General features: G+C 41.2%; 1 protein-coding gene across 2 annotated transcripts in view; it reads left to right on the plus strand.

Moving 5' to 3' along the window:
• ablim3 (actin binding LIM protein family, member 3) overlaps positions 1–18,082 on the plus strand; it is a 345,079-nt gene that overhangs the window by 290,370 nt on the left and 36,627 nt on the right. For both annotated transcript variants that reach the window (XM_060927674.1, XM_060927673.1), the window contains exon 14: positions 9,531–9,665. In XM_060927674.1, coding sequence (XP_060783657.1) covers positions 9,531–9,665 — 135 coding nt within the window. The remainder of the gene's footprint in view (positions 1–9,530; positions 9,666–18,082) is intronic.

The raw sequence follows: 18,082 nt of genomic DNA on the forward strand, positions 1-18,082 counted from the left end.
TGTCCGCGTGGGTTTCCTCCGGGTGCTCCGGTTTCCCCCACAGTCCAAAGACATGCAGGTTAGGTTAACTGGTGACTCTAAATTGACTGTAGGTGTGAATGTGAGTGTGAATGGTTGTCTGTGCCTATTGCCCCTTTTCCACCAGGGCTGGTTCAGGGGGCCAGTGCTTAGTTTGGAACCAGGTTTTCTGTTTCCACTGACCGGTTCCAGGCTAGCACCAACTCTCTGCTGGGCCAGAGGAAAGAACCGCTTACGTCAGCGGGGGGGGTTTGTTAAGACCAACAACAATTACAAGACCACGAAAGATCGCCATTTTTAAGCGACGAGAAGCAGCAGCTGTACAAACGCGAAGTCATCCATTATTATTGTTGTTGCTGCTGCTGCTTCTTCCGCGTTGTTTTTGCTTCGATATTCGCGCCAAGGTTTATGCAAACGTAGCGACGTAACTGATGTATACAGCGACGTAATGACGTATACAGCGACGTAATGACGTGGCTTCCCTTAGCACCACGAGCTATGGAAAAGCAAACTGGTTCTCAGCTGGCTCGCAAGTTGAACGAGTTGTGAACCAGCACCAGCACTGGCCCTGAACCAGCCCTGGAACTAATTTGGTGGAAAAGGGGTATATGTGTCAGCCCTGTGATGACCTGGCAACTTGTCCAGGGTGTACCCCGCCTTTCGCCTGTAGTCAGCTGGGATAGGCTCCAGCTTGCCTGCGACCCTGTAGAACAGGATAAAGCGGCTAGAGATAATGAGATGAGATGAGGTTACCTTGAGAGTGAGTAGATTACTTGTCAGAAAGTTACAAGTAATTACTATTAGCTACCTAGCTGTTGACATACTGTATTCTACTTTAGTTAGCTAATTTTATTGTAGTTGGCTTAGCTAACTACATAGTTAATAAATAAATAACTGGCCCCATTCACTGCTAAATTAATTACTTGAAATAAATTATTATTATAGTATTAAGACATTTAATTTTAAATCACACTTGGATGACCCATGTGTAGTAATATAAAAAGTATTTTTGTTCATAAAGTAGGAAAGAAACAATTAAATTAATTATTTGTGGTAATTAAAAGCAAGATATTTAAAGAATACTTGGAATATTCAATCATAAAATAAATTGATTTCAAAAGATAGAGCAAAGAAAAACTCAGTCAGCATGAAATAACCTGGAAAATGAATGCGGGTAATTTTTGACCCACGTTGTGCATTAGAAGGGGTGTGCATATGTTTTGCATCAAAGGGTTAAGCAGTCACCCATTACCTCCTGTTTCATTAAAGTATAAACATGAAGTGACACAAAGGCCAGATTCATCAACATGGGAAACGGAGAACATACAAATGAGACAAAAATGGGTTTTTACCTTAAATGAGACAAAAGTGTGTTGACTTCATTAAAAAAAAAACTACGATTTGCAGAGGTCACAAAAAGTACACACCAAATTTACTTAAGTAGAAGTACAGATACGTGTGTGGGGGGAAATACTCTGGTAGAAGTACTGATTCCGGTTCTTTACTCAAGTAAAAGTACAAAACTACAGACTCTGAAATGTGTTCAATGTAAAAAGTAGCCCTTTGAAGTACATTTCTACTGGTTGTTTCTGTGCAAAGCTAATTGAACCTCATGTAATGTAATATAATATATTCGTGGTTGGCATGTATGTGGAAGGAGGCAAACCCATGATTTCTTAAATTACTTATTAAATAATACCCTATATAAGGTGCTCCACTGCAAATATTTTTATTGGCAAGTAATTTGTGACAAATAATACATTTTGCATGTGCAGTTGATTGATTAACATTGACTGTGTACAGCAGACTAACTGCAAACCAAGCTGTATATAACGGTAACTTATAGCTATCCTTACCTTAATAACTGGTCCTTACATGCTTGCTAATAACTTATTTGAAGAGTTTGATGAGCATACATCACATACAGCTAGCGCATTATGTATTTATATAGAACAATTTGGAATATTTACACAAAAGCATTTAAACAGTCAAAGAAAACCCATTCACCTCAGTTTGCTGAATTTGAATGCAGCTGATATTTGGATTCACAGCCAGGGTTGGCGTAATTAGTGTCCTCTTTTCTGTGTGTTATTGCCCTGTCCATTTAGGTTGAAATCAGTCTTGATGTTGGGAAGGCGCAAGATGATGCTAAATAAAAATAATTGATAATTCCCCTCAAATGCAAAACTAAAGGAACTAGCCTGATTTGAAAATATAAGGAGTATAAAGTACAGATATTTGTGTTAAAAAGTAGGCAGTAAAAAGAAAAAGTTGTCAGAAAAATACTCAAGTAAGGTACAGATACATGAAAACTCTACTTAACCCCTTCAGTGCCCTTGGACGAGTCACGTACGTCATGAAATATTTTACCGCTGTGCCTTATGACGGAAGAATGTTTTAGGCATTGACTGTAATTCATATGTGCCACTGTGAAGTTAAAGTAATGTGCCATGTACTGTAAGGTACATAAAAGGAGGTGTTTATGACGAGTAGCGTATGTCATAAGGCACAGTGGTAAAATATTTCATGATGTATATGACTCATCCAAGGGCACTGAAGGGGTTAAGTACAGTAATGAAGTATTTGTACCTCTGTCTACTTGAATGAAAATGCCCACATCCACTCTTAGGGCAATAATTAGGAACTTTTAAACAGAGTTAATTAACCTGCCAGGAAAAATAAAATACAAATAAAATATTTATAGATTTCAAATCTTTTTTTTTTCTTGAGGTCTATTGGGTGATTTTCTGTTAAATACATTTTCCTATCACTATAGTTATTTACTGTTATTGTTCATAAATCACAAACAAGTCTTCAACAATAAACAAGTCTTAAATCTGTAAATATTTTATTTGTAATATTGAACTTTAACCTGCATAATTCTGTTTCTCATGCGAAAATATAATCTTGATATCATGCATGAAAGACCAATAACCAATGAGATCTGAGTTGAACTATCATCCATTTAATTTGTGTTGGTCTAAAGTCACTTTTATTCATGGGAGATTCTGTGAGATTACAGGTTCTGAGAGTCAAGACTGTTGGTTGGACCTGATTTCTGAGCATAATCTGAAAGTGTTTGATGTTTTTATTCTGGGCAAAGCTTATAACGTGTCTGAAGGACAATCTAAAGCAAAGAGAATATGGGAAAAGTTACAACCCCAATTCCAAAAAAAGTTGGGATGCTGTATAAAACTTAAATAAAAACAGAATGCAGTGATTTGCAAATCCTTTTTGACTTGTATTCAGTTGAATACAACACACAGACAGGATATTTAATGTTCAAACTGAAACTTTGTTTTTTGTAAATATACACTCATTCTGAATTTCATGCCTGCAACACCTTCCAAAAAAGTTTACCACTGTGTTACATCACCTTTTCTTTCAATGACGAATTTGAGAACTGAAAATACTAATTGCTGAAATTTTGAAAGTGAAATTCTTTCTCATGCTTGCTTGATATACAACTTCAGTTGTTCAACAGTCTAGGGTCTCCATTTTAGTATTTTGTGCTTCATAATGCACCACATGTTTTCAGTGGGAGGCAGATAGGCAAATTTAGCGCCCGCAGTGTCCCAGCTTTTTTGGAATTGGGGTTGTATTATATAAGGGTTCTTTCACATTTTCAACACTGGGGGGAGGAATATAAATTCTTAACCAATGAGAAAAAGTTGGGATGGTATGTTGACATTGAAATTAAAACTGAAAAGAATAATTTGTAGATAATTTTTGACCTGTATTGCAAACAAAACAACACAACAGCACATTATAAAGTTGGGACGACAAAGCATTTACCACTTTGTAATATTGCATTCCTTCTCATAACACTTAAAATATATTTAGTAAATGATGACAAAAAGTGATAAACCATTTCAGGTGTTATTTTGTCTCATTCTTCTTGCCAACAGTTCTTAAGGTGTGCAACAATACAGGGTCGCCATTTGTCATATTTCTTGTTTCAAAATTCACCACACATTCTCTATTAGGGACAGAGGGGGCAGGCACCCTCTCCTTCCACACCTATGCCTTTGTAATGTGTGCAGAATGTAGTTTTGCATTGTCTTATTGAAATATCCCTGGATAAGATGTCTTGAAGGCAGCATATGTTGCTTCAAAATCTCAGTGTACATTTCTGAATTAATGCTGCCCTCACAAAAGTGTAAGTTACCTTTGTCAAGAGCGCTGATACAACCATGACAGACCTTGGATTTTAGAGTTGTTGCTGGCAACAGTCTGGATGGTCCTTTTTGTCTTTGGTCTGGAGCACACGGTGTCTATTTATTCACAAAAGGCCTGGAATACTAATTTGTCTGACTACAATACACATTTCCATTGTGTGATGGTCCACCCCAGATGCCTCTGAGCCCAGAGAAGTTGATGGCACTTTTGGTTACATAACACAAAACATAAGGCTTCCATTTTGCACAGTAAAGTTTCACCTGCCATTTGTGAATGTTACTCTGTATTGTAGTGCTTGACAAAGGTTTGCCAAAGGAATCCTGAGCCCATGCGCTTATATCAACAGATATAGGCAAATGACGGTTCTTGATGCAGTGCCATCTGAAGGATTGGAGGTCATGGGTGTTCAGCTTAGGCTTGTGCTCTTGCCTTTTATGCAGCGAAATTCCTTGATTTGTTTAATGATATTATGCACCATAGAGGATGAAAAATCCAAATATCAGTCTTTGAGGAACAATGTTTTTAAACATTTCCATAATTTTCTCATGCATTTGTTGACAAACTAGAGATCCTCAGCCCATATTTGCTCCTCAAAGACTGGGCCTTTCTTGGATATTTTGTTCCAAATCATGATTACAATCACCTGTTGACATCACTCGTTTCAAATCGCATCATTATTTAATTGTTTAACCTCATTACAAGCCCTAAATTTCCCCTGTCCAAACTTTTTTTGGAATGTGTTGCAGGCCTGAAATGCAGGAATGGATATATATTAACAAATGAAATGAAATTGACCAGACAAAACATGAAATATCTTGGGTTTATACTGTCTGCAATGAAATAAAAGTCAAAGTAAATTTAGAAATCACTGCTTTCTTTTTTTTATTTGCATTTTCCATACTGTCCCAACTTTTTCTGATTTGGCATTTTAAACCATTTATGGAAAAGGCATTACAGTAGCTGCCTGACCCCACACACAGATACACACATCAAAATACATGTGTTGACTGCTATGTTAGAAAAGTATGACTACTACTGAGGTGCTGCAATACTATAGAAACAGGTATATTTCCATCACAAGCCTGTAATGAATTCCTCATATAGAAGTATTTGTTACCCATATGGAGGGCAGATTGCAGAGACATAGATGGATGTAACAGAAAAATCTCTTACCATTAGAATATTTACTGTGATATATGCAGACCAGAGCTCATACTGTTTTACTTCTGTTTCTTTCTTCTTCATGTGGGTACCAAACTTAACTCTTACCAACCGTTTCTCATAGGTTGCAAATAATTCCCTTTTTCTGTTTTTCCTTTTTCATTTCTTATCACATTTAATAAATATTCCCTCCATACTTCTGATGTACTTCCCTCAATCAACCACTTACCTTGTAAGTATAATTTACCCTTCAGCATCATATGTACTGTATCTGTCTGTACATGTCTCTGTCATTATTTTATGCCTGTCCATCCTTCTACCTCTTGTCCTTCTACTTATTTCTATGGGGTTTTGTTTGTTTGTTTGTGTGTGTGTGTGTGTGTGTGTGTGTGTGTGTGTGTGTGTGTGTGTGTGTCACACTTGAGTGTAATTTGCTATTGTCTGTTATTTAGCTGCTTCATACTAATGGGAATGAAAAGAATTGTAATTAGTCTTGGAGCAATGATTAAAAAGCAATTCAGTTTTTTCTTTACTTATCCTACCTTATGCTGGGATATCTTGTTGGAGCAGCTCAGCATGAACAGTGTCATCCATCCATCCATCCATCCATCCATCCATCCATCCATCCATCTTCTACCACTTATCCGGGTCGCGGAGGTAGCAGCCTAAGCAGAGCTGCCCAGACTTCCCTCTCCCTGGCCACCTCCAACAGCTCTTCCGGGGGAATACCGAGGCATTCCCAGGCCAGCCGAGAGATGTAATCTCTCCAGCGTGTCCTGGGTCTTCCCCGGGGTCTCCTCCCAGTGGGGCATGCCCAGAAAACCTCCCTTGGGAGGTGTCCAGGGGGCATCCTAACAAGGTGCCCAAACCACCTCAACTGACTCCTTTCGATATGGAGGAGCAACGGTTCTACTCTGAGTCTCTCCCGAATGACCAAGCTTCTCACCCTGTCTCTAAGGGAGAGCCCAGCCACCCTGCAGAGAAAACTCATTTCTACCGCTTGTATCCGCAATCTCATTCTTTCAGTCACTACCCATAGCTCGTGACCATAGGTGAGAGTGGGAACGTAAGTGGACCAGTAAATTGAGAGCTTTGCCTTTTGGCTCAGCTCTCTCTTTACCACAACAGACTGGTTTAGTGTACGCATCACTGCTGATGCTGCCCCGATCCTTCTGCCCAACTCCCGCTCCCCCTTACCCTCACTCGTGAACAAAACCCCAAGATACTTAAACTCCTCCACCTTAGGTAGCAACTCCCCCTTGACCTGGAGTAGGCACTCCACCTGTTTCTGGCTGAGCGCCATGGCCACGGACTTGGAGGTGCTGATCCTCATCCCAGCCGCTTTGCACTTGGCTGCAAACCATCCCAGCGCATGCTGTAAGTCACAGATTGATGAAGCCAACAGGACCACATCATCCACAAAAAGCAGAGACATGATCCTGATGACACCAAACCAGACACCCTCCACCCCTTGGCTGTGCCTAGAAATTCTGTCCATTAAAGTTATGAACAGAACCGGTGACAAAGGGCAGCCCTGGTGGAGTCCAAGATGCACCGGGAATGAGTCTGACTTACTGCCAGCAATGCGAACCAAACTCCTGCTCTGGTCATACAGGGACCCTGAACCCCATACTCCCGAAGCACCCCCCACAGGGCACCACGAGGGACATGGTCGTAAGCCTTCTCCAGGTCCACAAAACACATGTAGACCAATTGGGCAAACTCCCATGCACCCTCCAGTACCCTTACAAGGGTAAAGAGCTGGTCCAGTGTTCCACAACGAGGATGAAAACCGTATTTTTCCTCCTGAATCCGAGGTCCGACTATCGACCGGACTCTCCTCTCCAGCACCCCAGCATAGGGTTTCCCAGGGAGACTGAGAAGTGTGATCCCCCTATAGTTGAAACACACTTTCCGGTCCCCCTTTTTAAAAAAGGGGACCACTACCCCAGTCTGCCAATCCAGAGGCACTGTCCCCGACCTCCATGCAGTGTTGAAGAGGCGTGTCAGCCAAGACAGCCCAACAACATCCAGTGCCTTCAGGAACTCAGGACGAATCTCATCCACCCCCAGAGCCCGGCCACCAAGGAACTTTTTAACCACCTCGGCAACCTCAGCCCCTGTGATAGGTGAGTCCTCCCAAACACCCTCAGACTCTGCGTCCTCCTCAGACAACATGAAGGTGGGATTGAGGAGATCCTCAAAGTATTCCTTCCACAGTTGGATGATGTCCCCAGTTGAAGTCAACAGCACTCCATCCTTGCTGTAAACAGTAGGGACCAGAGTACTGTTTTCCTTTCCTGAGCTGCCAGACAGTTTGCCAGAATCTCTTTGAGGCCAACCGAAAGTCACTTTCCATGGCCTCTCCGAACTCCTCCCACATCCAAGTTTTTGCTTCAGTGACTGCCAGAGCTGCATTCCACTTGGCCTGTCGGTATCTGTCAGCTGCCTCTGGAGACCCACAGGCTATCCAAGCCCAATAGGACTCCTTCAGCTTGATGGCTCCCCTCACCACAGGTATCCACCAGCGGGTTCGGGGATTACTGCCACGACAGGCATCAACAACCTTGCAGTCACAGATCTGCACGGTTGCCTCAGCAATGGAGGTGCAGAACATGGTCCACTCGAACTCAATGTCCCCATCCTCATTGATGCAGTTGAAGCTCTGCCGGATGTGACAGTTGAAGATCCGATGGACAGGAGCCTCCACCAGACATTCCCAGTATACCCTCACTACTCGTTTGGGCCTGCCCGGTCTGTCCGGCCTCCTCCCCCGCCATCTGATCCAGCTCGCCACCAGGTAGTGATCAGTTGACAGCTCTGCTCCTCTCTTCACCCGAATGTAAAAGACATACGGTCGTAGATCAGATGAAACGATGACAAAGTCAATCATTGATCTGCAGCCTAGGGTGTCCTCGTGCCACGTGCACTTATGGACACCCTTATGCTCGAACATGGTGTTCGTTATGGCCAAACCGTGCATGGCACAAAAGTCCAACAACTGAACACCACTCGGGTTCAGATCAGGCAGGCCGTTCCTCCCAATCACACCCCTCCAGGTCTCACTGTCATTGCCCACGTGAGCATTGAAGTTCCCCAGTACAACAATGGAGTCCCTTCGTTGTGCACTGTCTAGCACCCCACTCAAGGACTCCAAGAAGGCCGGGTACTCTGAACTACCATTTGGCGCATAAGCGCAAATGATAGTCAGTGACCGTTCCCCGAACCAAAGGCACAAGGAAACGACCCTTTCATTCACTGAGGAGAACTCCAATGTTAGCACACCAAACTGGGGGGCTACCAATAGCCCCACCCCTGCCCAGCGCCACTCACCCTTGGCAACTCCAGCATTGAAGAGAGTTCAACCCCTCTCCAGGAAATTGGTTCCAAAGCCCAAGGTATGCCTTGAGGTGACCCCAACTATATCTAGTCGGTACCACTCAACCTCACGCACAAGCTCGGGCTCCTTTCCCACCAGAGAGGTGACATTCCATGTCCCAAAAGCCAGTTTTGTCAGCCGAGGATCAGTACACCAGGGCCTCTGCCTTTGGCTGCCACCCGATCCACAATGCACCAGACCCTTATGGCACCTCCTGCAGGTGGTGGGTCCACAGGAGAGTGGTTCTGTGTTGCTTATTCGGGCTGGGCCCCACGGATATAGGCCCGACCAGCAGGCGTTCACCGACGAGCCCCTCCTCCAGGGTGGGGCCCCGGTATCCCTGGTCCGGGCGAGGGTACTTGGATACCTGTTTTTTTTCTTTCATAAGGGTCCTTTTTGAACTGCTCTTTATCTGACTTCTCATCTAGGACCTGTTTGCCTTGGAAGATCCTACTGGGGCAATTGCCCCGACAACATAGCTCCTAGAATCCCTGAGGCACTCAAACCCCTCCACCACATTAAGGTGGCAATTCAAGGAGGAGTGAACAGTGGTCAATTTTAGTTAATTGTATTTATTTAGTCCTTAAGAGTACTGAATCATTTGAGCTACTGGAGTTGGAGCTATTCTTCACTCAGGAATGAATAATGTCTTTTGTACTGACCAAAATGTGCCTTTTCTTGTACATCTGTCTGTGTTTTGTTTTTACTTGTAAGGTTCAGGACTGGCATGTTTTATTAATGGGACAGGTTTATCTTTATGAATTTTTGTTCTTCTCTCCAACCCCCTGTGCAGACAATCATGATGTAGCCACAAAGAGCAAGACCAGCGAAGATATCCTTCAGTCATCCAGATTCTCAACAGCCTATTCACCCGAGCACTACCAGCACTACCAGTCTAATTACTTCCAAAACCCTGGTTCCCCTAAATGTAGGTAACTAATGATGTGCTTGCATCACATTTGCTACTATACTAAGCTGAAAGTCAGTCATCGGGTTGAAATGAATTTGAATGAAATTTGAGTTGTATATGTTTTTTTTGTTTTTTTTTAATTAGTCACTTTTGTGTAACCCCAAAATCATACCAGATATGTTGAGTAAACACCACATATGTGTAAGATAAATGCAAATAGAAACCCTCTATCCAATTCATACAATGGCATATTAGGACCATTTATAGGTTTAAAAAAAAAACGGAGCTGAGGTGGGGGTGGGGAGCAATATTCTGAGAAAAACATTCAGAATTTCAGAGAGAAAAAACTCAGAAATTCCAAGATTAAGAAATCATAAATTTATGAGGAAGAAAACTTTCATGCTTCCTGGCTGCAGATAAAATCTCTTTGTGCTTTATTCTTTTATATTGTGCGATCAAGGAGTGAAGACTGCATTTCCTATAACTCTCGGCTCAGCCATTTCAAAGTAACAGAGATTCGGGCAGATGAGAAGAATGCATGAACTGAAAGTAACAGGAAACTGCACTTGCACAATAATTACTGTATATATTTATAAACAGCTAAGGCAAAAAATAATAATAAAGAATACAGATAAACAAACCTGTGCGGTTTATACATTCACCTCCAGTCTTGCACAGTGAAGCAGTCTGGTTCCTTGATAAATTTTCCCCCACTGTTTTCCCCAAGTTTTTTTCTTGTAAATTTGGGGATTTTTAATCTCAAAGTCTGAGGTGTGTGTGTATGTGTGTTTGGGTTGTTTGTTTTGTTTGTTTGTTTGTTTGCTTGTTTGTTTGTTTTCCCTCCTTATAAATTTATGACTTCTTAATCTTGGAATTTCTGTGTTTCGGGGGGTTTTTTCCGTGCAAATTTATGATTTTATGATCTCAAAGAATATCCTAGTTTTTTCTTGTACAACTTGAATCCTGGAGATTTTTTTCCCCAGAATATTGCCCCTGCCTCAACTCCATCGTTTTAACCTACAATAGTCCTCATACACCATCATCATTCACACTTCACACATTCCATATGTCATAAAAGCATGTTTTATTGTTATCAATAATGTCTTCATGGGGAATGTTGAGAGCCAAACTTTGTGTCTTTTTTCTGCATTTCTATGTCTAGTTTTCCATGAGCCATAAAACACTATACAAGTACAGGTTGCAGAATCATAACATCATTACATACATAACACCATACACTGTATGTAGATTATAATTTTAAAAGTAAAGTTTATTGAATGCATTTATTCAGAGTTTATGCTTCACTTGGATTCACAAGTGAAAAAAAATAGGCACTGGATGTAATAAAAATGTTGCAGAACAGGGTCTGTGAGAATTAAAGGGATCCTCTAGCGGATTTATTCTCAAATTTATTTTAAGTAAAAGTAGTCACAGATTTCAAAAATCAAACTTTCATTTTTGGAGACCAACTAGTGTTCAAGAAAAAGGAATTTTCTTTAAAATGCCAGATGGGCTTGATGTGTGCAATGATGTCAGGTAGTGGCCGCTTGGAGCAACTCCGCTGTCTATATTCTCTGTTTACATCGTAGTTTTGCTAGTTTTACAAGTATTTTACTGAATTTATCAGTTTTTAAATAAGTATGCCTCATTGTGTAACACATAAATGCCACAATGATGCTAAAAAGAAAGCACAAGCTGGAACTAGACTGCATTTCCGCAGAGTAAATGCCAATTGTGCTTGATCAGCTGGAACAGTGTGTCACCGACAGAAACTGGATCTGATGTGAGACCTTGCGCTGCAATATATTTTTTTTTAAACGATCTACATGGTGCTGGTTCAGGGTAGATTCTCTTAGAGAGAGAGAGAGAGAATATGTGTGTGTGTGTGTGGCTGCACGCTCTAAAATCTTGGTTTAAAATGGCTTAACTCGCAGTGCAACATGACACTTCATGCTCTTATATATATATATATATTTTTTTTTTACATGATCTACTTGGCGCTGGGTAGATTAACAGAGAGTGTGGCATGATTTAAAACAGAGATTTTAGAGTGTGAGGTGTACAGTGTGACATGACACTAAGTTTTTCCTCCCGAAACTACATTCATTTGAATGGGGCTAAAAATTTATGGAAGTGAATGGGGGGGGAAGGATCAGAGAAAAGAAAGGAAAAGATGAGTGTGGGTCAGAACCAATTGCATGTATGTGTCGAGGGGGCTGGCCTGAGGTATCACATGAAAATTTGGTTGGTCTCCAATGAAGCATGTCCAAGCAGGACGGTTCGATTCATGAGCCCCATTCATTCTTTATTGGGGGGGGGGGGGGAATGACAGGAAGATGACAAGAACGAGAGAACAGGTGCATCTATCCAAAAGCTATATACAAGCACACTACACCGGTTCAGGCTGGACATGTCAGAGTTGCAACAATGTCAATATCTTTTTTTTTTAAGACAAAGACTTTAATTTTACAGGTCTCTGCACTATGTAGCTTACAGACAATTCACTTGATGGACTCATGGCTACTTGAGGAAAATAGTAAGCAGAGTTATTAGTGTGCTTGCTAAACACAAATCAGCATAAAGCACACTTGTTCTTCTTAAGTTTACTTTATTATTATTATTATTATTAACCCATTTTTTTGGCACTGCTACTCCTCCTACAGCTTTTGAGATATCCACACAGTTCCAACTCTGACATGTCTGGACTGAACCATGCCACACACACACTCTGTTAATCTACCCAGTGCCAAGTAGACCATGTAAAAAAAAATAAAATAATAAAAAAGATTTTAGAGCGTGAAGTGTCATGTCGTGCTGCAAGTTGAGCCATTTTAAACTGAGATTTTAGAGCATGCAGCCATACATGCACACACTTTGCCACACACAGACACACATCAAAGTCCCCTTCACACCAGAATCTGGTCTTCCCAGGCAGTTAGTCCCAGTACTAACCAACTCTTTAAGTCATATGGGTGTGGCGCCGATCTCCATTTCGATAGCCCTCAGCCTCTCGCCTATACAGCTAGGGTTACAGTGGGGGCTCATACACACAGTACATACAACCCCGATTCCAAAAAAGTTGGGACAAAGTACAAATTGTAAATAAAAACGGAATGCAATAATTTACAAATCTCAAAAACTGATATTGTATTCACAATTGAACATAGATAACATATCAAATGTCGAAAGTGAGACATTTTGAAATTTCATGCCAAATATTGGCTCATTTGAAATTTCATGACAGCAACACATCTCAAAAAAGTTGGGACAGGGGCAATAAGAGGCTGGAAAAGTTAAAGGTACAAAAAGGAACAGCTGGAGGACCAAATTGCAACTCATTAGGTCAACTGGCAATAGGTCATTAACATGACTGGGTATAAAAAGAGCATCTTGGAGTGGCAGCGGCTCTCAGAAGTAAAGATGGGAAGAGGATCACTAATCCCCCTAATTCTGCGCTGACAAATAGTGGAGCAATATCAGAAAGGAGTTCGACAGTGTAAAATTGCAAAGAGCTTGAACATATCATCATCTACAGTGCATAATATCATCAAAAGATTCAGAGAATCTGGAAGAATCTCTGTGTGTAAGGGTCAAGGCTGGAAAACCATACTGGGTGCCCATGATCTTTGGGCCCTTAGATGGCACTTCATCACATACAAGCATGCTTCTGTATTGGAAATCACAAAATGGGCTCAGGAATATTTCCAGAGAACATTATCTGTGAACACAATTCACCGTGCCATCCGCCGTTGCCAGCTAAAACTCTATAGTTCAAAGAAGAAGCCATATCTAAACATGATCCAGAAGCGCAGACGTCTTCTCTGGGCCAAGGCTCATTTAAAATGGACTGTGGCAAAGTGGAAAACTGTTCTGTGGTTAGACGAATCAAAATTTGAAGTTCTTTATGGAAATCAGGGACGCCGTGTCATTCGGACTAAAGAGGAGAAGGACGACCCAAGTTGTTATCAGCGCTCCGTTCAGAAGCCTGCATCTCTGATGGTATGGGGTTGCATTAGTGCGTGTGGCATGGGCAGCTTACACATCTGGAAAGACACCATCAATGTTGAAAGGTATATCCAGGTTCTAGAGCAACATATGCTCCCATCCAGACGACGTCTCTTTCAGGGAAGACCTTGCATTTTCCAACATGACAATGCCAAACCACATACTGCATCAATTACAGCATCATGGCTGCGTAGAAGAAGGGTCCGGGTACTGAACTGGCCAGCCTGCAGTCCAGATCTTTCACCCATAGAAAACATTTGGCGCATCATAAAACGGAAGATATGACAAAAAAGACCTAAGACAGTTGAGCAACTAGAATCCAACATTAGACAAGAATGGGTTAACATTCCTATTCCTAAACTTGAGCAACTTGTCTCCTCAGTCCCCAGACATTTACAGACTGTTGTAAAGAGAAAAGGGGATGTCTCACAGTGGTAAACATGGCCTTGTCCCAACTTTTTTGAGATGTGTTGTTGTCATGAAATTTAAAATCACCTAATTTTTCTCTTTAAATGATACATTTTCTCAGTTTAAACATTTGATATGTCATCTATGTTCTATTCTGAATAAAATATGGAATTTTGAAACTTCCACATCATTGCATTCCATTTTTATTTACAATTTGTACTTTGTCCCAACTTTTTTGGAATCGGGGTTGTGCTATTAATCTACCAGGAACCAGCACCATGTAGATAAGTTAACCTTCATCCTACCAGCCAATTTTACATACACAAACTACCAGGCGGGGTCTGTATGGACCCCAGGAGAGAATACCTTGAAATCAGTGCAGTAAGAACCAATTCAATGCAGGAAACAGACATAACTTTATTGAAGAACAAAATCCACTACTGCTTAATATCAATGATGTATTATAAATGCAAGAACATCTCATCTCATCTCATTATCTCTAGCCGCTTTATCCTGTTCTACAGGGTCGCAGGCAAGCTGGAGCCTATCCCAGCTGACTACGGGCGAAAGGCGGGGTACACCCTGGACAAGTCGCCAGGTCATCACAGGGCTGACACATAGACACAGACAACCATTCACACTCACATTCACACCTACGGTCAATTTAGAGTCACCAGTTAACCTAACCTGCATGTCTTTGGACTGTGGGGGAAACCGGAGCACCCGGAGGAAACCCACGCGGACACGGGGAGAACATGCAAACTCCGCACAGAAAGGCCTTTGCCGGCCACGGGGCTCAAACCCGGACCTTCTTGCTGTGAGGCAACAGCGCTAACCACTACACCACCGCGCCGCCCTGCAATAACATTGCAATAATATTGCAATAACTAGCATACACGTAGCAAATTATAGTGCCACAAAAAAAATTGGCATTATATACATGATTTTTGCAGCTCATGCAGCTTTAAAACATTCTGGATTACAACTTAAACCTTTTCTTATAGAATTTAAAATAAAAAAGTAATTGTAAAATAATTTAGGGCTTTTGTTTTGCAGCCTGTGCTTATTGCAGTAGTGGGGTCCACACGGACCCCAAGAAGGAATGCCTTGTAAGTTTTATATTAAGGCAAAACTGAATACAGCAATCATTGGTAGTTTGATTATGGAACATGTTACTGTACTTCCCATCTTCTCTGCGGTATTATAAGTTTGTCAGTAGCTTATCTGGCTTCACGTGTGGCTTTGTCATCAAACCTGAAGAATTTCAAAATGTCAGTAAACCTCCCCCTGGAATCATAGCTATGAACAGTGGTCTTCCTTCGGTTTCCGGCCATAAAGCTGCCACTGGTTCTTTGCTGGATTTTTGAACCCCTGCTAGTTTGCAAAGATCCAGGAAGGCTTTCATCTCAGTATCATCAAGGAGCTTCCATTCTCCTCTTTGATTTTCTTGGTGTGCTTCATTCCATTCTTGAATCCATCTTCTGGCATATCTGTTTGTCTCACGAACTACAATATCAATCATCTCAGGTATCATATACAAAAGAAAGGCCTCTTCAATACTTGCACATTCAGCTTCATTAGTGACACCAGGTCGGTTCCTAATGATGTCTTGAGCCTGTCGACGTCCACCTGGAGGAGGTGCCTGTTGCCATACAGTCCCATTTCTTCCTTGTAGTACACCTTGCTGGTTATTCTGTTGGTTTTGATCCAATGGATGAGCAACTTGAGCAGGTTCGTCATCTGGATGTTCCCCTTCAGCATCCCCTTGTGGCTGGGCTTGTCCCCTACCTCATTCTTGCCCTCTACCACAGCCACGGCCTCTACCGCGGCCTCTACCACGCCCTCGGCCTCTTCCAGGGCCTCTGTTTGGAGCAGCTGCAGCACCATGGTTCCCTATTTCTTCTGGATTTTGATCAATGGGTCTGTTTTCATCTGCATGTACTTGCTGCTGAACTACTACTTCAGTGTCACTTAGATCTGAGGCTTCAGAGATGTGATTTGCCTCGGATCCCGATAAGTCACTAAATTCACTGTCCTCAGAGTCATTGTTTGTGTTCAGAATCTGCCTTAAGGCCTCTGCTGCTGTGTATCTAGCTTGTCTTTGTCTGTTAGCCATTATGAATCTGAAACAACCAAAAAGAAGTTAACTTTCAGTGTGCTATTCAATTATAAAATGAAAGACAGATAAATTTTACTTTGGGGTCCAGTTGGACCCCAGTAACAAATTAATTATACCTTCACAATGCAAAAAGCTGATCTTCTGGTGCTTTAGTGTTTTAATTAAGACATAAATTCCGACAAATTCATAAAACAGTGAGGCAGTATGTCACATATTTTTAAAATGGCAAACAAATATATAGGTGCAGGGTCCAGATGGACCCCACTTGGTAGGATGAAGGTTAAAAGACTGTTTACAATGGAAACATATCTGTTGCGTGTGTATTGGGCCCATTTGTATCAACAAACTCTCCAGAAATTGACTTTAAATCTGAAAAAGCCAGGGAAATGTGAATAGAAGTTGCAGTATCAAAAATGTCAAACATTTTTGAACAGTGGCTCACTTTGATCTTCACCAGCAGTGTACAAAGCTCAAAGGATACAGATTTTTATACTGTAAAGATATTATACTGTTTTAATTATTTGCAGATAGTGTTATGGTGTTGTTTGCTTGCTTTGAAATCAGCTCAAATTTAAATGTGGGGTATAATGATACACAGTACAATGCTCGAAAAAACTCATGTCTGATCGTCCCAGATGACTAAAGTCTATGCAAGGACGAGTAAAACTTTACTGGTAATCGTCCGATCGAATGACAAAAGTTAGTGCTGGCAACCTAAGCAACACAGGTGCTAAGAGAGCAGGGAACCAGTCTCAAGTAGCTCATCTCATTTCACGGGAAATGCATTGAAAAGTTTTATTCATCAAAACAATATATGCAAGTATAAAAATATTTTGAGGAAATCATTCAAATTTCCTTGTTTTTGGTTATAATTCATCGAAGTATGCGTGTATTCAAGTGTACAAGAAAAGCTCGGTTCAGAGAGGTCCATGTAATGACGTAATTATAGCAACTGGCTAAGGACGACGAGGGTCGAGGACATCATGCAGTCCCCCCAGGATTTCACGGGCCTTTTTTGTGATTGTTGCAGGCTAAAATGTCTGATGTTGCGGAGGGGGGTTCCAAAAAATTGCGATGAAAGTTGTGATGTTTTTTAGGTTTTTGTTGCGATTACATTGCGGGAGGAAGTGAAAGTTGCGAGTAATTGTTGCAATTTTCTCTTTTTGTGATTTAAAATTGAGTGATATGTTAAATATTAAGTTATTACTGAAAAACTATTGATTAAAAAAACAGACACTGAGAAATGGTCCTATAAACAACTTTACCAATATAAAAGATTACTAGGACTACAAAAATGCAGAAAAATAGGCTTTACTTATCCAAATGCACCTGTTGGTTCAAAAGTTAAAGTGCACAGAACCTCACAGCACAACATGAAGTTACCTTAAAATATAATATAAATGCCTCAGCTTTCATGTAAGAAAAAAAAACTATTAATACTAGTACTGTGTGCAGGCAGTCTCTCCTGAAGACTAAATTAAACAATAATTATAAACTAATAAAGTAAATGGCTCAGGCTTCTTAGAAGAAAAAAAACAATTTGAACAGAATCTCACAGTATGATGCTGAAGCTGCCTAAACAATGGAAAATAAAACACCATTTTGGCAAAAATGTTGGCATCCATTAATTTCTTGTATTAAGTAAAAAAAATAATGTAAAGTGCACACAGTCCTTCACTGTAAACATAACACACTTTCAGTAACAGAATTTAAGCCTATATAAACACTGACTCGCACATGCTGCTTCTCTTGAACGTATACACGGAAGTAAGGCGGAAGGTAGTTTGTCGACGTCACCTCAAGACGACGCCAACGATTGGTCAAATTTGCGGGAAGGTTGCGGTGATCAGATATAATTGCAACACCGCCCTGAATTCATGGGGATTGGTTGAAGTTGCAAATC

Source organism: Neoarius graeffei, chromosome 8 (assembly GCF_027579695.1).
Source record: "Neoarius graeffei isolate fNeoGra1 chromosome 8, fNeoGra1.pri, whole genome shotgun sequence".
NCBI lineage: Eukaryota > Metazoa > Chordata > Actinopteri > Siluriformes > Ariidae > Neoarius > Neoarius graeffei.